Raw genomic sequence first — 25,446 nt, 5'->3', positions numbered from 1 at the left:
TCCAACACCACAATCCAAAGCCAATAATTAAAATAGTATCAAGAGAAGGATATAGTATTGCCAATTCCTTTAATACCTGACATACAGAACAATTGCATGGATGCAAATGACATATTACTACAAATAATGTGTATTAGACAAACCACAAATCAAAATATAAAAGTAAATGTATAGTGCTAAAAATGAAAATGTCGAATCAGGTAGCTTTATAAGGAGTACACATAAACTTTAGGACTCAATGAAATCATCTAGCTTACTAGCCTTGTCACAAAAAGACACTATCGATGATTGCACAAGAGCTAAATCTTTCTTGATAGACTCAAGCTGAGCATTCAGTTTTAAAGCTTGATCTTCAGCCTCCTCAAGCTTCCTCTTGATGTCTTCCCCATCACCACATTCCTCAATACGGCTATGCACATACTTGATCCATGAATAATCAAAACCAACCCCTTGTAAGGCGGCACAACACTCTTTAATGTAGTTTCGATCATCCTCTGTCAATTCACCTCTTCGAGTGGTTCTCAAAAGGCGAGTCACCTCAGCAAATAAGGAAAAGAAGGAGGAAGCAAACATCCTTCTTCGTTTTACTTTCAGCCAATCAAGCACTTGAGGATGTTGCTTTACCCCAGCCTCCAAATATGGCATGTCTTTTTCAGGAATGTCAATCATTCCCTTATAGTTATTATAAATGTTGGATTCTTGTATTGATGAATTCATAGGATCTGGAGGTTGTGAATGTGATGAATCAATAGCCAAATTAAAAAACACACAACAAAAAATAGGTTAAATCAATAATGAGAAAAGAGAAAATTATCTTGCTAAAAAGATATATAAATCATGTGATTCTTTAGTAAACACCATGATAGAATAATTATTAGTCCATTCGATAAAACTAATCAAAAAAAAGAAAAAATTAATACATATAAAATAGGATAAGAACTTGTATTTTGTACTGTAGCAAGTTTTACTGCATCTAGGTCACTTTGAATCAAGGGTTTCTTTGTGGTGTCATGAATCTCTTGAGTTCAAAAGACTAGAAAGTAGTGAGAAAAGCATTATAAGAAAGGAAACTCTCATGTAAAATTTCACTGGAGCTTGCAAGACAAAATCATTACATGCATTAAGAATTGTGGAAGGGTTTGGTTCATTTTGATTAGCTAAAATTGAAGGCTTCTTAATAGTGTTGCACAACTATTGAGCCTTAACATATGAATCATGTGATTCTTCTAGTAGATTTTTATTAAGACTGTGGTAGAATAATTATTATTTCATCCAAAGAATACTACCTAAAAAAAGAGAAAGAGAAAAGAAATAAAACAAATAAGAACCTGTAGTTTGTGCTGTGGTAAGTTTCTCTGCATCTTGGTCACTTTGAATCAAGGGTTTCTCTAGGGTGTCATGAATCTCTTGAGTTTCAATAGCTAGAAAGCAAAGAAAAAAACATTATAAGACAGGAAACTCTCTTGCACAATTTCATTGAAACTTGTAAGACAAAATCATTACCTGCATTAGGAATTGTGGAAGAGTTTTGTTCATTTTGAGCAGTTGGAATTGAAGGTTTCTTGGTGGTGTCGCACATCTCTTGAGTCTCAACATACGAATCATGTGATTGTTCTGGAAGATTTTTATTAACACCATGGTAGAATAATTGTTATTTCATCTAAAGAATACTACCTTAAAAAAGAGAAAGAAAAGGGAAACAAAACAAATAAGAACCTATTGCTTGTGCTGTGGCAAGTTTCTCTGCATCTTGGTCAATTTGAATTAGGGCCTTCTCCGTGGTGTCACGAACCTCTTGAGTTCTCATAGCTAGGAAGTAGTGAAAAAAGAAAGAGATTTTTATTATGAATCATGAGTCTCAACATATGAATCATGTGATTCTTCTAGTAGATTTTTATTAAGACCATGGTAGAATGATTGTTATTTCATCCAAAAAATACTATCTAAAAAAAGAGAAAGAGAAAAGAAACAAAACAAATAAGAACCTCTAGTTTGTGCTGTGGCAAGTTTCTCTGCATCTTGGTTGCTTTGAGTCAAGGATTTCTCTGTGGTGTCACGAATCTCTTCGATTTCAATAGCTAAAAAGTAGTGAAAAAAGCATTATAAGATAGGAAATTCTCTTACAAAATTTGACTGGAGCTTGTAAGACAAAATCATTACCTGCATCAAGATTTGTGGAAGAGTTTTGTTCATTCTGATCAGCTGGAATTGAAGGCTTCTTGATGGTGTCGCACATCTCTTGAGTCTCAACATGTGAATCACGTGATTCTTCTAGAAGTTTTTATTAACACCGTGGCAGAATAATTGTTATTTCATCTAAAGAATACTACCTTAAAAAGGAGAAAGAAAATGGAAACAAAATAAATAAGAACCTCTGGTTTGTGCTGTGGTAAGTTTCTCTGCATCTTGGTCACTTTGAGTCAATGATTTCTCCGTGGTGTCACGAATCTCTTTAGTTTCAATAGCTAGAAAGTAGTGAAAAAAGCATTATAAGATAGGAAATTCTCTTACAAAATTTGACTGGAGCTTGCAAGATAAAATCATTGCTTGTATCAAGATTTATGGAAGAGTTTTGTTCATTCTGATCAGCTGGAATTGAAGGCTTCTTGATGGTGTCGCACATCTCTTGAGTCTCAATATATAAATCATGTGATTCTTCTAAAAGATTTTTATTAACACCGTGGCAGAATAATTGTTATTTCATCCAAAGAATACTAACTTAAAAAAAGGAAAACAAAACAAATAAAAACCTCTAGTTTATGCTGTGGCAATTTTCTCTATATCTTGGTCACTTTGTATTAAGGGTTTCTCCGTAGTGTCATAAATCTCTTGAGTTTCAATAGCTAGAAAGTAGTGAAAAAAGCATTATAAGACTGGAAATTCTCTTACAAAATTTGACTGGAGCTTGTAAGACAAAATCATTACCTGCATCAAGATTTGTGGAAGAGTTTTGTTCATTCTGATCAGCTGGAATTGAAGGCTTCTTGATGGTGTCGCACATCTCTTGAGTCTCAACATGTGAATCACGTGATTCTTCTAGAAGTTTTTATTAACATCGTGGCAGAATAATTGTTATTTCATCTAAAGATACTACCTTAAAAAGAGAAAGAGAAGGGAAACAAAACAAATAAGAACCTATTGCTTGTGCTGTGGCAAGTTTCACTGCATCTTGGTCAATTTGAATCAGGGCCTTCTCCGTGGTGTCACGAACCTCTTGAGTTCTCATAGCTAGGAAGTAGTGAAAAAAGAAAGAGATTTTTATTATGAATCATGAGTCTCAACATATGAATCATGTGATTCTTCTAGCAGATTTTTATTAACATTATGGTAGAATAATTTTTAGTTCATCCAAAGTATACTGCCCAAAAAAAAGAGAGAGGAAAAGGAAACAAAAAGTAAGAACCTATGGTTTGTGCTGTGGCAAGTTTCTCTCCATCTTGGTCACTTTGAGTTAAGGGTTTCTCTATAGTGTCACGAATCTCTTGGGTTTCAATAGCTGAAAAGTTGTAAAAAAAAAAGCATTATAAGACAAGAAACTCTCTTACAAAATTTCACTGGAGCTTGCAACACAAAATCATTACCTGCATTAGGAATTGTGGAAGAGTTTGGTTCATTTTGATCACCTGGAATTGAAGGCTTCTTGATGGTGTCGGTTAACTCTTGAGCCTCAACATGTGAATCATGTGATTCTTCTAGTAGATTTTTATTAAGACCATGGTAGAATGATTGTTATTTCATCCAAAGAATACTATCTAAAAAAAAGAGAAAGAGAAAAGAAACAAAACAAATAAGAACCTCTAGTTTGTGCTGTGGCAAGTTTCTCTGCATCTTGGTTGCTTTGAGTCAAGGATTTCTCTGTGGTGTCACGAATCTCTTCGGTTTCAATAGCTAAAAAGTAGTGAAAAAAGCATTATAAGATAGGAAATTCTCTTACAAAATTTGACTGGAGCTTGCAAGACAAAATCATTACCTGCATCAAGATTTATGGAAGAGTTTTGTTCATTCTGATCAGCTGGAATTGAAGGCTTCTTGATGGTATCGCACATCTCTTGAGTCTCAACATATGAATCACGTGATTCTTCTAGAAGTTTTTATTAACACCGTGGCAGAATAATTATTATTTCATCTAAAGAATACTACCTTAAAAAGGAGAAAGAAAAGGGAAACAAAACAAATAAGAACCTCTAGTTTGTGCTGTGGCAAGTTTCTCTGCATCTTGGTCACTTTGAGTCAATGATTTCTCCGTGGTGTCACGAATCTCTTCAGTTTCAATAGCTAAAAAGTAGTGAAAAAAGCATTATAAGATAGGAAATTCTCTTACAAAATTTGACTGGAGCTTGCAAGACAAAATCATTACCTGCATCAAGATTTGTGGAAGAGTTTTGTTCATTCTGATTAGCTGGAATTGAAGGCTTCTTGATGGTGTCGCACATCTCTTGAGTCTCAACATATAAATCACGTGATTCTTCTAGAAGTTTTTATTAACATCGTGGCAGAATAATTGTTATTTCATCTAAAGATATTACCTTGAAAAAGAGAAAGAGAAGGGAAACAAAACAAATAAGAACCTATTGCTTGTGCTGTGGCAAGTTTCACTGCATCTTGGTCAATTTGAATCAGGGCCTTCTCCGTGGTGTCACGAACCTCTTGAGTTCTCATAGCTAGGAAGTAGTGAAAAAAGAAAGAGATTTTTATTATGAATCATGAGTCTCAACATATGAATCATGTGATTCTTCTAGCAGATTTTTATTAACATTATGGTAGAATAATTTTTAGTTCATCCAAAGTATACTGCCCAAAAAAAAGAGAGAGGAAAAGGAAACAAAAAGTAAGAACCTATGGTTTGTGCTGTGGCAAGTTTCTCTCCATCTTGGTCACTTTGAGTCAAGGGTTTCTCTATAGTATCACGAATCTCTTGGGTTTCAATAGCTGGAAAGTTGTAAAAAAAAGCATTATAAGACAGAAAACTCTCTTACAAAATTTCACTGGAGCTTGCAACACAAAATCATTACCTGCATTAGGAATTGTGGAAGAGTTTAGTTCATTTTGATCACCTGAAATTGAAGGCTTCTTGATGGTGTCGGTTAACTCTTGAGCCTTAACATGTGAATCATGTGATTCTTCTAGTAGATTTTTATTAAGACCATGGTAGAATAATTGTTATTTCATCCAAAGAATACTATCTAGAAAAAGAGAAAGAGAAAAGAAACAAAACAAATAAGAACCTCTAGTTTGTGCTGTGGCAAGTTTCTCTGCATCTTGGTTGCTTTGAGTCAAGGATTTCTCTGTGGTGTCACGAATCTCTTCGGTTTCAATAGCTAAAAAGTAGTGAAAAAAGCATTATAAGATAGGAAATTCTCTTACAAAATTTGACTGGAGCTTGCAAGACAAAATCATTACCTGCATCAAGATTTGTGGAAGAGTTTTGTTCATTCTGATCAGCTGGAATTGAAGGCTTCTTGATGGTGTCGCACATCTCTTGAGTCTCAACATATGAATCACGTGATTCTTCTAGAAGATTTTTATTAACTCCATAGCAGAATAATTGTTATTTCTTCTAAAGAATACTACCTTAAAAAAGAGAAAGAAAAAGGAAATAAAACAAATAAGAACCTCTGGTTTGTACTGTGGCAAGTTTCTCTGCATCTTGGTCACTTTGAGTCAACGGTTTCTCCTTGGTGTCCTGAATCTCTTGAGTTCCAATAGCTAAAAAATAGAGAGAAAAAAAAAAGAAAGATTTTTATTATGAATGATCTATCTTAACATATGAATCACGTGGTTCTTCAAGCATATTTTTATTAACACCGTGGTAGAATAATTTTTATTTCATCTAAAGAATACTACCTTAAAAAAGAGAAAGAAAAGGGAAACAAAACAAATAAGAACCTCTGGTTTGTGCTGCGGTAAGTTTCTCTGCATCCTGGTCACTTTGAATCAAGGTTTTTTCCATGGTGTCATGAATCTCTTGAGTTTCAATTGCTAGAAAATAGTCAAAAAAGAATTATAAGAAAGGAAATTCTCCTCCAAAATTTCACTAGAGCTTGCAAGACAAAATCATTACTTGCATCAGGAATTGTAGAAGACTTTAGTTCATTCTAAGCAGTTGGAATTGAAGGCTTATTGATAGTGTCGCACATCTCTTGAGTCTTAACATATGAATCATTTCATTTTTTTTGGTAGATTTTTATTAACACTATGATAGAATAATTGTTATTTTATTCAAAGAAAAATACCTAAAAAATGAGAAAGAGAAGGGAAACAAAACAAATAAGAACCTCTGGTTTGTGCTGTGGCAAGTTTCTCTGTATCTTGATCACTTTGAGTCAAGGCTTTCTTTGTAGTGTCAGGAATCTCTTCAGTTTCAATAGCTAGAAAGGAGTGAAAAAAGCATTATAAGATAGGAAATTCTCTTACAAAATTTAGTTGAAGCTTGCAAGAGAAAATCATTACCTGCATCAAGATTTGTGGAAGAGTTTTGTTCATTCTGATAAACTCGAATTGAAGGCTTCTTGATGGTGTCACACATCTCTTGAGTCTCAACATATGAATCAAGTGATTCTTCTAGAAGATTTTTATTAACACCGTGGTAGAATAATTGTTATTTCATCCAAAGAATACTACTTTAAAAAAGAGAAAGAGAAGGGAAACAAAACAAATAAGAACCTCTAGTTTGTGCTGTGGCAAGTTTCTCTGCATCTTGGTTGCTTTGAGTCAAGGATTTCTCTGTGGTGTCACGAATCTCTTCGGTTTCAATAGCTAAAAAGTAGTGAAAAAAGCATTATAAGATAGGAAATTCTCTTACAAAATTTGACTGGAGCTTGCAAGACAAAATCATTACCTGCATCAAGATTTGTGGAAGAGTTTTGTTCATTCTGATCAGCTAGAATTGAAGGCTTCTTGATAGTGTCACACATCTCTTGAGTCTCAACATATGAATCACGTGATTCTTCTAGAAGATTTTTATTAACACCATGGTAGAATAATTATTATTTTATTTAAAGAACAATACCTAAAAAAAGAGGAAGAGAAGGGAAACAAAACAAATAAGAACCTATAGTTTGTGCTGTGGCAAGTTTCTCTACATCTTGGTCGCTTTGAGTCAAGGGTGTCTCCATGGTGTCACGAATTTCTTCAGTTTCAATAGCTAGAAAGTAGTGAAAAAAGCATTATAAGACAGGAAATTCTCTTACAAAATTTCACTAGAGCTTGCAAGACAAAATCATTACCTGCATCAGGAATTGTGGAAGAGTTTTGTTCATTCTGATCAGCTAGAATTAAAGGCTTCTTGATGGTGTCGCACATCTCTTGAGTCTCAATATATGAATCATGTGATTCTTCTAGAAGATTTTTATTAACACCGTGGCAGAATAATTGTTATTTCATCCAAAGAATACTAACTTAAAAAAAGGAAAACAAAACAAATAAAAACCTCTAGTTTGTGCTGTGGCAAGTTTCTCTATATCTTGGTCACTTTGTATTAAGGGTTTCTCCGTAGTGTCATAAATCTCTTGAGTTTCAATAGCTAGAAAGTAGTGAAAAAAGCATTATAAGACTGGAAATTCTCTTACAAAATTTGACTGGAGCTTGCAAGACAAAATCATTACCTGCATCAAGATTTATGGAAGAGTTTTGTTCATTCTGATCAACTAGAATTGAAGGCTTCTTGATGGTGTCGCACAACTCTTGAGCCTCAACATATGAATCATGTGATTCTTCTAATAGATTTTTATTAAGACCGTGGTATAATAATTGTTATTTCATCCAAAGAATACTATCTAAAAAAAGAGAAAGAGAAAAGAAACAAAACAAATAAGAACCTGTAGTTTGTACTGTGGCAACTTTCTCTACATTCTGGTCATATTGAATCAAGGGTTTCTCTGAGGTGTCATGAATCTCTTGAGTTTCAATAGCTATAAAGTAGTGAAAAAGCATTATAAGACAGGAAACTCTCTTATAAAATTTCATTGGAGCTTGTAAGACAAAATCATTACTTGCATCAGGAACTGTGGACAAGTTTGGTTTATTCTGATCAGCTAGAATTGAAGGCTTTTTGATAGCGTCACACATCTCTTGAGTCTTATATGAATCACATGATTCTTCTAGCAGATTTTTATTAACACCATGGTAGAATAATTGTTATTTCATCCAAAGAATACTACTTAAAAAAAAGGAAAAGAGAAGGGAAACAAATCAAATAAAAACCTATGGCTTGTGCTGTGGCATGTTTCTTTGCATCTTGGTCACTATGAATTAAGGGTTTCTCCATAGTGTCATGAAGCTCTTGAGTTTCAATAGCTGAAAAGTAGTGAAAAATGCATTATAAGTTTGGAAACTCTCTTGCAAAATTTCACTGGTGCTTGCAAGACAAAATTAGTACCTGCATTAAGAATTATTGTTGGGTTTGGTTCATTCTGAGCAGCTGGAATTAAAGGTTTCTTAATGGTGTTGCACATCTCTTTAGGCTCAACATATGAATCATGTGATTCTTCTTACAAATTTTTAGTAACACCATGGTAAAATAATTGTTAGCTTATCCAAAAAATACTACCAAAAAAAAGAGAAAGAAAAAGTAAATAAAATAAATAAGAACCTATGGTTTGTGCTATAGTAAGTTTCTCTGTATCTTTATCACTTTGAATCAAGGTTTTCTCTGTGGTGTCATGAATATCTTGCGTTCCAATATCTAGAAAGTAATGGAAAAAGCATTATAAGGCTAGAAACCCTCTTGCAATTCTACTGGAGCTTGCAAGACAAAATCATTACCTACATCAGGAATTATGTAAGAGTTTGGTTCATTATGAGTAGCTAGAATTGAAGGCTTTTTGGTGGTATCACACATCTCTTGCGTCTCGACATATGAATCATGTGATTCTTCTAGTAGATTTTTATTAACACCATGGTATAATAATTATTAGTTTATCCAAAGAATACTACCCAAGAAAAGAGAAAGAAAAAGGAAACAAAACAAATAAGAACCTATGGTTTGTACTGTGGCAAGTTTCTCTACATCTTGGTCACTTTGAATCAAGGGTTTCTCAGTGGTGTCATGAATCTCTTGAGTTCCAATAGCTAGAAAGTAATGGAAAAAAAATTATAAGAGAGGATTTTTTTAATATAAAAATAAATTAATAACTTCCTTCTAAAGAGCAAGTAAGTCCATTATTGTCTTTCTTGTCACTAGTTACAAAGGTTGTGGGCTGGTTGAGCATATTCTCCTTAGGACATGTTGTTGGCTCATGTGATTGTTCTAAGGAATTTCAGTTAACATGATAGAAAGATAGAATTATTAACTAACTAATTAATTAATTAATCAAGAGTAATAGATCAAAGATCCATCAAAATTAAATAAGGTTAGAACCTTCATCTTGTACTGCATCTGATCTTTGTGCTTCCTGGGCAGTTTGAATAAAGGGTTTCTCAATAGTCTCGTTCACATCTTGAGTCAAAAAGTCCAAAAAAAAAAAATTCATGAAAATACTCAGCAAATAGAATGACATGATATATAGTAAAGAAAACAGAAAAAAAAAATGCTTCCAAAAGTTAAAGCACAAGAAGTCATTTGAGGGTTTCTTCTCTTACATATTTAAGTTGGCATAACAGAAGATTATAGTAGTTAATTAACCAAAAGAATACTACAACAATGTCATTTGACACAAAAGAAGTCATTTATGATAAAGTTAAGACAACAAAATAAGATGAATATATAATTTCCAAATTGGGATTTAGATCACATGCAGTAGCTAGCGCACAATGTCTGGGAAGTGTGTCCACAATAGCCATTGGATTGTTCTTGTGGATGAGAGAGGCATTGGTGTAAAAGTAATTTATTAGCTGTCAACACACACAAACAAAATATGGGGATATCAACCAGATACTCAGATTTCCCTTCCATGATGCTTAAAGTCGATTTATAATCCCAAATCCATATGGAAAAGACAAAAATCAACGAGATTTGTGGCAAAAGAACAATAAATCTGTTGAAGACCACAACCACCATAATCGATATGAATTCTTTTTTTCTTTTGGTTCTCAACAGATTTTTTTTCATATGGAAAAGACAAAAATCAACGAGATCTGTGGCAAAAGAAAAAAAAAATCTGTTGAGGACCAAAAGAAAAAAAATTCATATTGATTATGGTGGTTATGGTCCTCAACAGATTTTTTTTTTTTGCTTTTGCCACAGATCTGGTTGATTTTTGTCTTTTCCATATGAATTTCAAGTTTTGGTTGATTTTATGTTTCATAGATGATTTTATTTATGTTTTTGTTGATTTTGTTGGCCATGGATGTGGGGATTATATATTGACTTTGAGTATCATGGAAGGGAAATCTGAGTATCTAGTTGATATCCCCAAATTTTGTTTGTGTGTGTGACTGCTAATAAATTACTTTTACACTAATGCCTCTCTCATCCACAAGATCGATCTAATGGCTACTGTGGGCACACTTCCCAAACACTGCACACGAACCACTGCATGTGATCCCAATCCTGAATTGAGACCCTATCATTGGTGTCATGCATCCTTTGACTTTCCTTAGCTAAACAAAAAAAAATGTTAAAAAAAAATTTATGAAATAGAGTAACATAAAATTTTGGAAATTTTTTTTAAAAAGAAATGATTTTTTCTCTTATTATCAGTTTCTTTTTAAAAGTTTTGATTGGATTCAATAAAATCTCTTCAGCTCGAATTTTTTGAGTCATATGATTTTGTTAATCCTATTGATCAATCCACCCAATAGAGAGACTTAGAATTAGTAATTTATCCTGAGTACTATTGGAAGTCATTAAAAAATAACACAATAATTTAGACCATTAGTTTGTTTTTCTAAAAAGTAAGTAAATAAAATGAATGCATGTTTTAAAAGAATTCGACCAAAAAATGATTTAAAAGAAAAAATAAATATGATTTCTTCATTGAAAAGAGTTTAGAATACATTTTTCCAATTTGTGTTTTCGACATTTATAGACATTGTGATCTACTTGAACAAGTTATCACTGAGGGATTTCCGGGTCGTCATATCATTAATCCTCTTGTTAATTTCAGTTAATAAATGTGATACAAAATTTAAAAAAAAAAAACTAATCAAGCCAATGAATCATCAAACATAGTAGAATAGAAGTTCATTATTAGAAAATTGAAGACTGCAAGACGAGAGAACAACCTGATTGAATCAAAGGTCTCGTGCATCTCTCAGTTCTATTATCTAAACAAATAAATGAAATAAAAAGAAAACATAATTTTTAATCTCTGCACTTTACTTAAGTTTTATTATTGGTTCCTACATTTTTTTTTTATATTTTTGGTTCCTACATATTTATTTCTCATTATTTTAAATCCCTTCAAGTAGAGGGATCTAAAATAACAAAAAACAAAAGTGTAGGAATCTAAAACACTAAAAAAAATTATAAAGATTAATAATAAAATTCGAGCAAAATGTAGGGGTCTTAAATTATATTTGTCCTAAAATAAAACACATATTGACACAAGATTTTTGTAAAATAAATATAAATGCTGCTAGGGTGAATTTCTGAATAATTTGTTCATTCCAATAGATTTTAATTAGAATCACAAATAAGCCAAGAAGTATTATAACAGAGTCATAGCACAAGGAAAAAGCAATTCTAGATCATTAATAAAGATTTACAAAGTAAAAAACCAGATCAGAACCTATGTCCTGTATTGTAGCAGGGGTTTGTGCTTTCTGGGCAGTTTCATTCATTATTGCTGGAGTAAAAAAAATAAAGTTTTTAAAATAATTAGAAAAAAAAAATGACACAATCTTGTAAAAAAAAGTTTAAAAAAAAAAATACTTCCTCTCCTAAAAAGTTAAAGCTGCATTTGTTGATGTAGTGGGAAAATGGAGAAACAAGACAGCATCAAGAAAACCTGCATGTTGAGGATCCGTTGATAAGATATTTTCCTTTTGCTCTTTATCATCAGATGGACTTGGAAGCTTGTGAATTTCTTGTTTGGTTGTATCCTCCAAGCTTGATGCTCCATTAATTTCTGATACTTTTCTTGAAGATTCCTCGTAATCTCCTTTATCTCTTTCCCCAATGGCCTAAGTAAGGTAGGCATGTAAACAACATATGACAGCAATAAATATTTACATTCAATAATTTTATCTGTTTATTTGAGGTTTGCGTAATTGTTTTTTTGTCAATAAAAAATTAAGTTACTTAAACCGATATAGTTTGCAAACGAATGATCCTTTTTTTGTCAACAAATTAATTAGCCAGTTTTCTTTTATTTCAACAGGTTAGTTAACTAAAGGATGTAAATGATAATAAAAAAGGGAGTGGAAGGTGCTCTTTAGGGCATATAAATGATAATAAAAAGGGAGTGGGAGGTGGTAATACCCCCAACTTTCCTAGGATACCGGAATAAAAAAAACGATAATAATAAAAAGGCCAAAATAATTTTCTTAAAAAAAATAGCAATTGGCTACTATTTTGTACCTAGCTACCACTTAACCAAAAGAGATTTAAGAAAGGTCAATATATAAAGAAAAAATGATATTAATTGTGGCTGTTTTCAAAATAATTGGCTAAATAAAAACTTACATTATCTTGGAAGATCTTGATTAGTGCAGTATTAAGGTCACCTTGCAAGTGGTTTTCTTTCTGTGTTATAACATTCCCAAGCTTTGGCATGTGTGTTTTTCCCAAAGAGAAGATCTCCATTCTTGGGCATTTGCTGATACAAACTCTCCATAACTGTGGAAGCTCCAATGAACAATTGCTTGAGCAAAACATTTTGAATTTTGGCAAACATTCAAGTTCCAAAACATCTAAGCTGTTGAATGAAATTACATCTTTGGGCTCATCTCTCTCTTCTGCCACAACTTGCTCTAGTGAATAGCAGTTCCTTATTTTCATTGTTGTTAATTTGACAAGACTTCTTGCTGTTGATGAGGTAAATAAGTCAATCAATCCACTGCAATCTTCGACTTCTAAATCTGTTAGGTGATTAAAAGTTGCAGAGGAAGGTAGCAGGTGCTTCAATTTGGAACATCCACCCACATATAAGACTTCAAGAATCTCAAGAACTGGGTCCATTGGGAATCCTTCTTTACATATGTGCTGGAGTTCATGCAATTGATTGAGCGTCAATTCTTTGATTCGGGTTTGAATCCCATTTTGCCTGCCATGTTGGAACATCTCCTTGAAAGAACTATGTTCAACAAGCAGTGTTTGGAGAGTGGTTATGTTTTGTACAAACCAATACGGAAATGTAGCTTGCCCATCTGTAAAGTGGGCCAAATATAGAGATTTGAGTTTGCTGAAGTTCTCTCCAGAAAATTGACCTTGTAATATCACCCTAGCATCTTCATAGTTGAGGCCCAACGTCTCCAAGTTGCAAATCACCTATACCAGATAAGTGCATGTAAACAAATGAAAATATCTAAGGTAAAACAATTTTATTATACTAGAAATTTTGTCCAAAGCAATGGGAAACGATCTGATACAGCACACATAGCTAGCTAACAGACTTGATTCACCCTAGAAAAATTAGAAACCCATGCGTTAATGTCCATGGTTTCACGTTTGGGGCATTATAATACTAATTCATACCTCTTCAAGTGGGAAAGAAGACTTTTGCATTGAGACTTGCAGACTACGATCAAAGACTCTTCCTTTGCTGCTAGCACCCTGTTTCATGAATAGCTCCCATTTGAAACAACCGCGGACATCTAATTCCTTCAATGATGGACATGCTAAACTGTGATTTCCAGCAAAAAACCCTCGGAGTTCTGTTAAATTCCAAAGGACTAATGAGCTCATACGATTAAATTCAAATTTTGGAGGACAATCTAAGGGCCGTGCTTTGGCTGAAACAATTTCCTTTATCTTCCATGCATCCTTTATGGTAATTTCTTCAAGCTGAGGCAGATCCATGGCTATGGAAAATGGAAAAATGTATTCTAGAGCATTACAGTCTTCAACGTGTACAACTTGCAGATTATGAAGGCGAAGGCTTGTTTGAGGATCTCTACTCCACATTTGCTTCGGCTGTGCACATAACAAACCGAGTTTTTGTAATTTACAAACTGTTCATAATTTCCAACTAAGCTCCCAGGTTTTAGAACTCAAATACGACAAGATTGAAAATTTGTTTACATATCTGTACATAAAGTCAAATTTATAAGAATAGTGAAAAGTAAGTGATTCAATAATGTCTTGTTAGTTGGCCTAAAAAAAAAAAATTGTCTTGTTGAGATCTAAAAATGGCTTAACCGTATTCAATAATTTACTGCTATGATTTTTGGAATGTAGTTAGTCATGGGAGAGTCCATTATCTTTTTTACAAATGTAAGTATTTCATAGTAATTAATACTATTTGAATTAAAAGAGTTAATTACATATGGAAATGATGCATCACAAACTTTGATTCTTCAACTATACACATTAGGTATTCTAAATTTTTGCAGTGCATTATCCCCGTTCAACATTAGAAAAAGTTGCAATATTGTATCCACTGTTAATTTTAATTGTTAGTTAATTTAAAAAATTATATTAAATAATCTTAAAAATTACACCAAAAAAAGGACTCAAAAAATTACATTAAGTCTCATAAATTACAGATAAATTTTTAAAGATTAATGTTATTTCTTATTCATGTAAAAACGTTAGTTCCTAGGATTTTCAAAGTAATTATTCCATTTCATGGTACTCTTTTATCATTTAGTTATTTGGATGGGATTTATTTGTCATTCTTCCTAAAATAACTATAAAGTTTTTCTCAAAGTTACACAAAATATTTACTATAAAAATATAACAACTGAATAATTATTTCAAGAAACAAATGTTATTTTTAATCTATGTAAAATACTAAAATATCATTTTGACAACCAATTTAACTGGCAAATAATTGTTAAGTCACAACGGTTGACAACAATGTTAGTTGATTAAAAAATAATATATTTGTTTCAATAATATATTATTCAAATATTAATACTTTAATATGTAATAATTTAAATTTTATTATTATATCTATTCTCAAAATTTTAAATATTATTTCACAATTCAAAACACACTCACTTGTAAATAATAGATACACTAGTCAAGTTGTAAGTTTTTAGAGAATTTGTAAATATCAAAAGTTAATAATTGGGGCAATATTGTATTATTTTCGAATGTTAAAATCGGATGTTGTGTCACAAAAAATTTAAGACATTAAAAGCTTCCTATATGAATAGCTAAGGGGCAAAAATATACATTAATCTAAAAAAATTTGTAGAAAATGAAACTCTTATGTGTGAAAATGTCTGAACCAATATTTACAATCTAAATCATTAACTAGTAATTATTTTGCATAACGTATGATTAAATACTTCAACACCATAAAAAAAATTCTTTAAAACTAGAAGCAGAAGGCTTGGTAATTGGCTTCAAAGCGCGCTACGAAACAAGGATACAAAAGCTAAGAGAACAAATAATTATAATTATAATTAATTATAATTATTAATTATAAATTGTATGTTTGTGTTTTATTATTAATATGCAAACAATATTTTCCTACTATTTATTGGGAATAAATATGATGAAATTAAACTTATGAAAAATATTCAAAATATATAATCTAAACAAGTTGAGAAGCCAATGCCACACCTGTCTAATGGAATATGCTGGTTGCTGATGCTGAATAGCACCTTCTTCTCCTCCTCCTTCTTCTATTGTTGTTTCTCTAGAACTGACAATTTTTTGAAAGTTCTGTTTCCATATGTCTTTGAGCATAGGTAGACGAAGGAGAGTCATTCTCTTCAGCTGAATGGTTTCCTTCACTGACACTTCCTTTCCACTCACATTGCTTAAATCAAACACAGCTTTTAGTGAATCACATTCACTTACTTCAAGCTCTTCTAAGTTGGATAGTCCACGCAGCAAATTTAACGGTAGGAGCACATCTGATAAAAACTCACTTTTATGCACTACTAGCTTTCTCAAATTACCAAACATTTCTGGCTTAAATTCTTGGCTGTACCACAATTCTCTTAACTCAGGGTATTGAGTCATGAAGCTACGGAATTCCCCCTGCAAAAATTGATGTGTACTGTTGGTTAAAAAGAAAAGTAAAGACCGTTAAAGCAAACCAAAAACAATTGGCCTTTTCAAACAGTTTGTCCATAACAAGTTCCTACTATAGGTCCAAAAAAAATTGAATGGAGTCATTTTTCCCCTCTTATATTTACAAGAAATTTTTGAGCCAAATCAAAACATACCATATCCACAAACATCTTTTTAATTGTTCTATTGAAGTCACCATTCTATTACATTTTTTTTCATCTTCTTCCTTTGATAGTATCTTTTGAAGCATTGGGTTACTTGTGTCTCTCTCAAAATATTGGTAGGGATTATCTCAATTCCACGCATGCTCAAATCCAATATTTTAAGATGAGTCAATTGTCCTATATCACAAGGGAACTCCTTCATGGATGAATTGATGAAGCTAAGAATTTCTAAATTTATCAAGACACCCATTCCAATCATATCATACAAAGTGTAGTGATATAAACATAATGTCTTAAGTTTGGTCAATGAAACAAGAGATATTTCATCTGCCTAACTCAACTTTTGGATTAGTCCTCTTTTGGATTACCCTACCAGCAGAAACACAAGTTTGTTCATTCAAAACCATCTCAAGAATCTCATCTGCCCTAATATCTTCTCAAAGCACAATGATCAATCATCATCTATTGGCAAAGACATTTATCATTGTGGCTGTTTTTTTCTCAAAAATGTTCTTCTCTATTTTATCAGCAAATCAATTTCCTTATTATTACTTTTAGTCTTTTCCTTCCCCATGTAACTTTGAACTTTGATTAATATAATTTTCCTTTTAATCCAAAAAAAAACTCTTGAACTCGATAGTGGCTTCTAAGTTGGCATATAAACAGATAAATGGCATAAGAATATAACTGTAAGTAAACTCATAAATAATAAGCAAATATTATCAAAAAAGATTCTAAATGGGTGAGATTTCATGTTATGACAGCAAGAAATAGTTGCACTAGAGTCAAAACATGGAATGGAAATATTAGAATTACTAAAATTTATTTGTTCCAGGCATTTTTGCAGTAGATGAGTCACAATATGATATATTAAAATCACATTGCCATTCCTTAAAAGAAATTTCATCTTAATTAAGTGAACATGACTTTTTTAAATTATTTGGTTTTATATATTTTTGTTGAAAATGAAAACTATTTGTGAAGATTCATTAAAGAAAAGCTTCAGTTAAATAGATTGATGTTATGTGGGTTGAGCCTGTGCATTTGAAAACTTTATGACTAAAGTAGTCACCAAGCCGGTGGTTTACGTTATGGCATTGGGCTCAGTATGGTTGTATATTAGAACAGAGACCCAAAACTCAGACGTTGCATGGGGGATCCCAATATTTATGAGATTTTTTTTTTTTTTCTAAGATAGAATGAAAAGATAGGGAGGGAAAAAAAAAAAAGAAAACAAGGGGACAAAAAAATTGGATGAGGAGAGAATAGGAAGGTAGAAAAAACTGGAGATAAAATAAGTGGTAGGTCCTACTATTTTTTCCTCCCAAATTTTCTGTTCATGTATTCCCTCTATTTTCATGAAACTATCATTGTTAAACTTTTTTTTATATAAATAAAATCACATTTTTCAATGAGTATTTATTGAACTTTTTAAATTATCCTTCATAATTTTTTCATTTATAGTCATAAGAAATAATTAATAAAAGCTTGATTAAGACAATTAATGAAGAGAATTACAGTCTAATTCTTTTATTTTCAAACACAATTAATATAATTAACTAATTTTCTTAAACTGTATGATATAATTTTTTTTTACAAATAAAAATGGAGGGAGTGTGATGAGATTTTGTAGAAAAAATACATTTTTCAATGTTGTTGCCCCTTCTCCATATCCACCACCTCCCCTCATTGTCTTGTGTATTGTTTTAAGAACCAGATTAGATAGTCAAATTGGTCAGACTATTGACTAAAGCAAGTGATGAACTTAGAAAAATTTAGCAATGGGGATAATATTTATACCAAATATAAATGTTAATTTTTTAAAATATATATAGTTCTAAATATTGATTAAAACAAAATATAAATAAATTATATGAGAATTTTAAAAACATATATTAATTTTATTTATGTCATAAATTTATTGTTATAATAAATATAAGAGTAAATAATATTTTTAAATACGTATGATTGGTAATTCTAAAGAGAATGTGAGACAACTGATTTTTTATGGCAGTAACTGCAATTTTAAAAGAGGGCAAGAATAATTTTAACTAAAAGGTGCATAATTTTTGCAAATTTCAGGGGGTAGTTGGCCCTTCTTTTCCTATAAACGTGAGTATGTCCTGACTAAGTGCCTATTTGGAAAATGTTGTTAATCAATTTCAAACGTCAAAATTATGTTTTTATAAAAATATATTTAAACACCTCTATTACATATTAAAATTAATTATGTATTTAAAATTATGTTTTTTAAAAATATATAAATACTCATTATATATATCAAAATTAATTTTTGAACCCAAAACTATGTTTTCTTTCAAAATCAATTATAAACCTAAAATATATTTGTAAAATAATTTATATGATTTTTGAATAAATTTTTAAAAAAGTATAATTGAAAATATGAATTGAAAAGTTGGTGATAGTAGCTTATGAGATGACCTTAATTTTGAGTTCATAATTGATTTTGGTATGTATGAGATGTTTGGATATTTTTAAGAAAATTATAATTTTGAGTTTATAATTGATTTTGGCATATATGATGAGTGTTTGAATTTTTTAAAAAAAAAATCATGATTTTAGATTGATAATTGATTTTAACATGTAATGTGGATATTTGGATATATTTTCACGAAATGATGGTTTTACTTTATTTTCAATTCTAATTAAAATTAATATTATTAATCAATTTTATAAATCAATTATATACCTTATAACATAATTAATCATATTCAAAATTAATCATATTAATTATTTTTTTAATCAATTATATCCACCTTAAAATCCAAACACACCCTAAAGCTTTTAATGATTTACTTTGAACCAAAAACTTGTTTTTAAAATAGCTATTTTAAGTTGGATGGATTGAAGTTGAACTATCATTAAACCAAAAAATGGAGTTGAGTAGAGAGCAAAAAAGATTTTAAAAAATCAGGACAGGTCTAAATATAATATGAAAGAAGCTAAAAATTTAAAAAAAAACAGAGAGAGAAATATTCAAAACTTAGACCCTATTAAAAGCTAACTTAGTTCTTTTTTTTTTCCTTTTCTTTTTTTGGACAAAGCTAACTTCATTCTTGAATCCTTCACATATATATAATATGATTGAGGACCATTTTTTTATAAAAATGTTAATAGTTATAAGTGCAAATACACATATTTTTAAACTTACATAGGTCTGATTTAATCAAGATTTACTTATATTTAACAAATTATAAAATTATAATTTATAATATTATTGATCTATGGTCATATTGTGCTACTTTATTGATAGCTAGATATAATGTGAATTTATTTCTTATATATATATATATATATATAATATTATTTTTTATTTAATTATTATATTACTGATTTAATTGATAATATGATTAGACTATAAAAATGGAGGCTCACTGGTATTTCCTATTTATATAAGCTCAGCTAAACATTGACCGCGAGAACGGCACATCGCATCGTCCAAACAACATGCTCGCCCCTGCCTTCCTCGCCTCTGTTCAGCTCTTTGCTCTCATTGTCGGACCACAATCAGACCTTCCTCATTTAATATATGAGCCCCAAATATTTTTATTTTTAAAATAAAAATAGAATCGTAATGTTATCTTAATTTCACTTTAATTTTTCCTTGTGTAGGACTCACTTATAAAGTATATATAGCCTATGCTCGTATATTTATTTCTCTCCTTCGTCCTTACTTTAAATGAAAATCCTTTGAGAGAATTCAAAATTCTTACAAACACATACTTATTTACCAATTTGAAGGAAACATTTCTGAAAAATTCTTCGGCAAGGAAAATATTTATTTTAAATTTTTGAAGGTTTGGCAGCGAAAATATATTTATCTATACTTTTGCCTGAAGAGATATCTTATATTTTTGTGATGTTTTCATGAGAACTCTGATATATTTTTCATATATCATGTACCTTAGACCTTCAAATGTATAAATAAATTTTAAAAGAGAGGAGGAAAAAAGCTTCATTTAAAAGTTATCGGGCTGTGGTTTGGACCTTTTGGATTCAGACTTTCTACAACGTTGTTGGACTAGTAAATACCCAAAGCAAAATTTTTTGTAATTTCATGCATACTTGCCTTTAGAACCGAGCCTAAACGATTAGGTTTAAAAGTTTTGTTCAAATAAAAGTTTAGATTTTAAAAATTAATTTTTTTAAAAAATTAATTGGACTTGACGGTTTGGCTCTGATAAACCCTGAAAAAAAGAGCTTAGGCTCGGATGGCCCTTCAAGCCCTGATAAACTAGATTATATTATATATATGTATACACATACATACATATATTTAACTGACAATGACACAATTTGGTTAATATTTATTGTAGGTGATGAAGAAGATGTTATAGAGATAATTGACATTAAATTTTCACTTCCATCTTCAACAAGTGAACCTACATTTGAGGAATCTAATATTTTATTTTTAAATAATAATGAGAAGGATTTAGATTTACATTGATGAAGATTAAAAATCTTCATCTTAAATTTAAAATTTTAAATCTTTGTTGAATTTTATGTGAAACTTTAATTTATTTTATGTTAAATTTTAGAATATTCTGTTTAAATTAAAATGTTAAACTTTTTTTGAAAAAGAGGATTTAAGGGTCCGATCCTAAGTCCTATAAATAAGAACTGAGTTTTAAAATTAGGTCAAATTTTAAATAACTGGACTTTAAAGCCTGAGCCTTTAAGGGCCGGGCCCATAAAGGCTAAGTCCATAAGCGTCAAGTTTGCCCTGATTTCCACCTCTACTTGCCTTAGGTTGATGTATCTTTTGGTTTGAAGTCAATTTAGCTTAATAATGGTGCTGTTTGTATCCAAAATAATAATAATAATAATAATGGTACTTTTTACAGCTCATGAACTATATAATTTGCTAAGCTAGTTTTTTTTCTTATTAGTCACTCCATCCAAATCATAATATAGAGTATCTTTTAGAAATTTTAGTTGATCCAAAATACAAGACGCAAGGTAGTTTTTATAATTATTTTTTCAACTATATCCTTAATTCATTTATCATTCTTTTTGGAAAAAAAAAATGAAGCATTAAAATTTTAATTGTTATTATTAAAACACTTATATAAAATATTTAAGTATAATTAAAAATATATAAATTTTGTTAAGAGATTAAGATTTTATTTAACTCTTTTTTTAAAAAAATCATAAAATGCTTTATCGTGTTCTAGAATGAGTGTTATATGACATCCCTCAGAAAAAACTAGTCCATTAATAAAGTTTAACACCACAAGAAAAAAAAAAAAAAGCCACTTCGTTACAAAAATAACAGGAAAAATTATAATTAAGGACCACTGACCACAATTAATTGCTTTGCCAAATCAAATAATTCTCATATTACTATGCAAAATCAAAGGATCTAAATATTATTAAAATTTGTTGTGAAAAGATAAAGCTATCCCTCATTTATGTGTATTGTGGCCTCTTAATTTTTAGATAATAAATAAATTATAAAATTTGAGTGTTTGTCTAGGATTCAAAATTAGAAATTCTTATTGTTTTGAGATTTAGAATAGATAAATTTGTATTTGAAATTATTTGTTGTTTATCACATAATTAGACATTTAATAATAGATTAAATTCAGACTTAAAGTCATGTAAAAAAGGCTTATTTAGGATATTATAGTATATATACATATAATAAATATATATTAAAATAAAATTAAAAAAGAAAAGAAACAAATGTGGGGTACAAGCCAAAAGCAAAAAACAAAAACAAAATCCCACCCACTCCCGAAGAAAAAAATGGACACCCCTAAACAATAATGGGAGACAAACCACCAAATCCCCCAAAAATATAAAAATAATAAAAATAATATATATATATATATATAAAAAATAGTAAAATAGATGATTGCGAGGCTCACTTCTTATTATAAATACCCTCCATTCCCTCTTCATTTTGCACGGCAACTTCCTTCCCTTCTCATTCTTGCTCTTCTTCCTCTCCATCTGAGTGAGCTATTTTCAAGTAAAGTTTTAGCTTTTTAGATTATTTAGGTATTCAGAATGACTTCTTTTCTCTAACTTATCCCCCTAAATATTTTTCACTCATTTAAAATTGTCTACTAGTAATATTATTTTTATGAATAGAGAAAAGTTTTTGATTAAAAATTTTCTATAGGATAATTAATATAAGATTATGATTATTCAAAAATTAATGTTGAGATTGTTGAAGGTATGATAAATGCTAGAGAATATTTCTTTGAGTTAAAACTCAGATTTGAAAATTTTTGAGTTAAACTTTAGACTTATATAGTTAAGTTTATGTTAGATTTCAAAGGTTGGGATAAATCTCTGATTATTAGATATTTATTTGAGTATGAATAAATGTTTCTAAAACTATGAAATGATGATTTGAGGTTTCTAGCTTAAACCATAGACTCCTATAGTTAGATTTTTGATAGATTTAAAATTATAAGATAATTAATTAATTATTAGATGATCATGTGGGAGTAGAAACATATTATTAAAGCTATAAAATGATAATTCAAGGCTTAAGACTAAGTTTGTAATTTTTGAGTATTTTTAGATGCGAAATTATGGAATAAAAATGAAAATTTTAATATTAAAAAATTGTTAGAAGGAAGCTATTGAATCAAGTAGATAGGTTCAAATATATAAAGTTGGATTTTAGAATTCAAGAAGTTAAGACTAAGATTTAAAAAAATATATATATACTTAAGTTTTTAAATATGAGTGAAAATTGTGTTAATAATATTATTGACACATTAGAATATGACTAATTGTAGATTACTTGTCATTTGGCACCATTCATGCTTTTGAAAGTATTGATTTGAGGGGTTAATCTTTGAACTTTTATGGGTTGAAGTAACCAAGAGAAATATATTTTATGCATTTGTGTATTAATTAATTATTTATGTTTGTGAAACAAATGAATATATATATATATATATATATCTCTCTCTCTCTCTCTCACAAAATCTTGAAATTATTGTTTGTAATGCATATGTGACTTTGTTAAAATCCTATGATTTGTGACAAAGTTAATTGTGACATATGTAAAGAATTTGAATGTGAAGGCCATATGTGAAGAAAAAATAAATAAATATAAAAGCTTGCTTTGTAATGTGAAATATTAATATTAATTTATGCTTTCATAGGATAATGTAATTTATGTCGTAACATGAAAATTGATGCATAAAGCATGATTGCAATATAATAATTTTTTATGCTTTTTGAGCATGATAAATTGAGGAATATGTGGGATAACTATGAATTATATATATGAAAGTTATTAAAAAGCATTTTTCTCATGAGCATGATCATATTGGCGGGAGTTTGCCTTAGTGAAGGAGTTGGCAATTGTACAAAATTTATATAGTACTTAGCTATTAACCGTTAATCTTGAGGGTTATAGTTATTATTTACCTTGTACGGTATTGTGGCATTGTTTGTATTGAAGAACTTAACCCTGCTAGTCTACTTGAAGTTTTAGATAGAGCTAGTTTTGAATATGACACCTCATAATGTGCAATTTGGAGGAAACCATGTTCATAAGTGAGTAAGGTAACCTTGGCCTAGTAGCTCCTCATGATATAATTAAGGCCTTGGGTAGTCTCATCACATGGATAGTTCCTTTAAGTTGTTGGTCCATAGATTTTATGTCAGAGGTAATAAAGAGGGATAAAAGGAAGAGATTGATCATGCATTTTATTACTATACCATTTAAGTGATTGATGGCTATACTTTAAGATAATGATTGTAATTGCGAAAATGAGAACATTTGGTAAATATGCAAAAAATGTTCATGCGGCCACTTATGCCAATTTAGTACGAACATTTAATACTTGTGAGCAATCGTGCCAATTTTATACTTAACTTTGTTCTTAAAATTATTCGCATGAGATAGATGTTAACGTAAATAACATGATCTTGATATAATTATTTACATAGTTATCTTGATATAACTATTAGCCACTTGCATTCATGATTAATTATCATGCATTTATATAATTTAGATATATCTTAGTTACTGAGTAGTTATAATCATCCTTCTTTCTTCAATATTTTACAGGTGTTAGTTCATTTGAATCGAAAAGAGAAAAAGAGAGACAAGCTTAGAAACTTGGAGAGTTCCTAATTTATAAGCTATGTATATCTTAAGTTTATATGTCTGAATTATTTTTTATATTGCCAACTAGGATTTATATTTTGTCACTTGCATTACAGGTTTTAAAATGTGTTGTGAGTTAAATAGATGAAATTGTCAAGAGTAAGCATGCTGTAGCATGTGAATATGACTTGAGGTTGTCAAATATGTGTGTGTGGGATTTATATACAATCTTTTTGAAATATCTTGATTCCATGCTTCTGCAATATTATGAGTGAATTGATTGATGTTTTTAGAAAATACAAGTTGAGTTAGGTTAAGTTAATCATTCTTGGATAATCTTTTTAGGTTAATTCATGGTTAACTATGGTTAGTGAGTTAATTAGTCTCCTCATTTAGGAGCACTCTTTATAGTAGGGATTTATTTTTGTTGAGTTATCACATGGTAAGCTCTCATTGAACCCAATGAGTAATATGTAGCTTAGTCCAACTCACCTTTGACTGGGTGACTTGGCATATGAGTATGGTGTAAGAAGGCATATAAGGTGTAGTCATGCTAGTTGTTTGAATTATTTAGAAATAATTGTTTTATTTGCTCACTTAACAATTGCATGATTAATTGTCTCATGTGCATTATTACATATTACTATTTTTAGTTACTGAGACTTTTAAGTCTCACGTGATTATAAGATTTCAAGAGCAAGTTCAGCCGAAGAAGTACCTAAGGCGTAATTCAATGTATGAGATACTGTTTTCTAATTAGACCTCTTCATCTTTATTAATGATGTATATTATACCAACTTAGGATGGATATAGAGATATATATATATATATATATATATTGAGCATGTAGATTTTATTTATGAATTATTGCATTTTACATGCTAAGAGAATTTTGTCTGTCCTTCTTGACCCTTTGTATTTATAAAGTAAAATTTCAATCAAGTATACCCCTATGTGATAATTTTGTCTGGTAGTGACCAGTGTTTAAAAAAGTATATTTAGGCCCAAACCGAGTATTTATAGTAAAAGCATAGTTTGTGAAATATTGTTCAACTAACAATGGTTTTGCAATTTTAACAGGGGTGTACACTTAAAGTATTTATGACTATTTT

General features: G+C 30.3%; 3 protein-coding genes across 3 annotated transcripts; all 3 read right to left on the bottom strand.

Annotated features, from left to right (window-relative positions):
- Positions 1 to 228: 228 nt before the first annotated feature.
- Positions 229 to 5,020, bottom strand: LOC129295529 (BAG family molecular chaperone regulator 6-like). The gene is made up of 18 exons (XM_054934055.1): positions 5,013 to 5,020; positions 4,837 to 4,929; positions 4,569 to 4,661; positions 4,358 to 4,468; positions 4,183 to 4,275; positions 3,971 to 4,081; positions 3,796 to 3,888; positions 3,582 to 3,692; positions 3,404 to 3,496; positions 3,136 to 3,228; positions 2,926 to 3,036; positions 2,373 to 2,465; positions 2,161 to 2,271; positions 1,986 to 2,078; positions 1,717 to 1,809; positions 1,504 to 1,614; positions 1,329 to 1,421; positions 229 to 722 (listed from the first exon to the last, which is right to left on the bottom strand). Exons 3-18 carry the CDS (start codon positions 4,657 to 4,659, stop codon positions 229 to 231), a joined length of 1,995 nt encoding a protein of 664 aa, XP_054790030.1. The 5' UTR covers positions 4,660 to 4,661; positions 4,837 to 4,929; positions 5,013 to 5,020.
- A 537-nt stretch (positions 5,021 to 5,557) lies between these two features.
- Positions 5,558 to 6,914, bottom strand: LOC129295528 (uncharacterized). The gene is made up of 7 exons (XM_054934054.1): positions 6,839 to 6,914; positions 6,664 to 6,756; positions 6,451 to 6,561; positions 6,276 to 6,368; positions 5,887 to 5,979; positions 5,614 to 5,706; positions 5,558 to 5,571 (listed from the first exon to the last, which is right to left on the bottom strand). Exons 1-7 carry the CDS (start codon positions 6,912 to 6,914, stop codon positions 5,558 to 5,560), a joined length of 573 nt encoding a protein of 190 aa, XP_054790029.1.
- Positions 6,915 to 7,515: 601 nt separating this feature from the next.
- LOC129295531 (uncharacterized) lies at positions 7,516 to 16,807 on the bottom strand. The gene is made up of 15 exons (XM_054934057.1): positions 16,786 to 16,807; positions 16,602 to 16,666; positions 15,614 to 16,036; positions 13,577 to 14,014; positions 12,815 to 13,369; positions 12,566 to 12,718; positions 11,889 to 12,063; positions 10,448 to 10,539; positions 9,732 to 9,831; positions 9,359 to 9,436; positions 8,591 to 8,683; positions 8,378 to 8,485; positions 8,203 to 8,295; positions 7,818 to 7,910; positions 7,516 to 7,604 (listed from the first exon to the last, which is right to left on the bottom strand). Exons 1-15 carry the CDS (start codon positions 16,805 to 16,807, stop codon positions 7,516 to 7,518), a joined length of 2,577 nt encoding a protein of 858 aa, XP_054790032.1.
- Positions 16,808 to 25,446: the final 8,639 nt, after the last annotated feature.

Source organism: Prosopis cineraria, unplaced genomic scaffold (assembly GCF_029017545.1).
Source record: "Prosopis cineraria cultivar Desert tree isolate PC_DT_omini unplaced genomic scaffold, ASM2901754v1 PC135, whole genome shotgun sequence".
NCBI classification, from domain to species: Eukaryota; Viridiplantae; Streptophyta; class Magnoliopsida; order Fabales; family Fabaceae; genus Prosopis; species Prosopis cineraria.
The sequence above is the reverse complement of the archived record's forward strand: the minus strand, read 5'-3'. Positions and strand labels throughout refer to the sequence as shown.

Excerpts from the sequence above, each read along its gene's own strand:
- LOC129295529 (XM_054934055.1), bottom strand. The coding sequence starts at position 4,659 with ATGAGAACTCAAGAGGTTCGTGACACCACGGAGAAGGCCCTGATTCAA. Across the intron at positions 4,082-4,182 it reads TGCCACAGCACAAACTAGAG|AAGAATCACGTGATTCATAT; the intron begins GTTCTTATTTGT and ends AAAAACTTCTAG. Across the intron at positions 1,615-1,716 it reads TGCCACAGCACAAGCAATAG|AACAATCACATGATTCGTAT; the intron begins GTTCTTATTTGT and ends AAAATCTTCCAG.
- LOC129295531 (XM_054934057.1), bottom strand. The coding sequence starts at position 16,807 with ATGGGGAAGGAAAAGACTAAAA. Across the intron at positions 8,486-8,590 it reads TACTATAGCACAAACCATAG|AATCACATGATTCATATGTT; the intron begins GTTCTTATTTAT and ends ATTTGTAAGAAG. Across the intron at positions 7,605-7,817 it reads TGCCACAGTACAAACTACAG|GTAATGATTTTGTCTTGCAA; the intron begins GTTCTTATTTGT and ends ATCTTGATGCAG.
- LOC129295528 (XM_054934054.1), bottom strand. The coding sequence starts at position 6,914 with ATGTGTGACACTATCAAGAAGCCTTCAATTCTAGCTGATCAGAATGAA. Across the intron at positions 6,369-6,450 it reads TTCCACAAATCTTGATGCAG|CTATTGAAACTGAAGAGATT; the intron begins GTAATGATTTTC and ends ACTCCTTTCTAG. Across the intron at positions 5,707-5,886 it reads TACCGCAGCACAAACCAGAG|CTATTGGAACTCAAGAGATT; the intron begins GTTCTTATTTGT and ends TCTATTTTTTAG.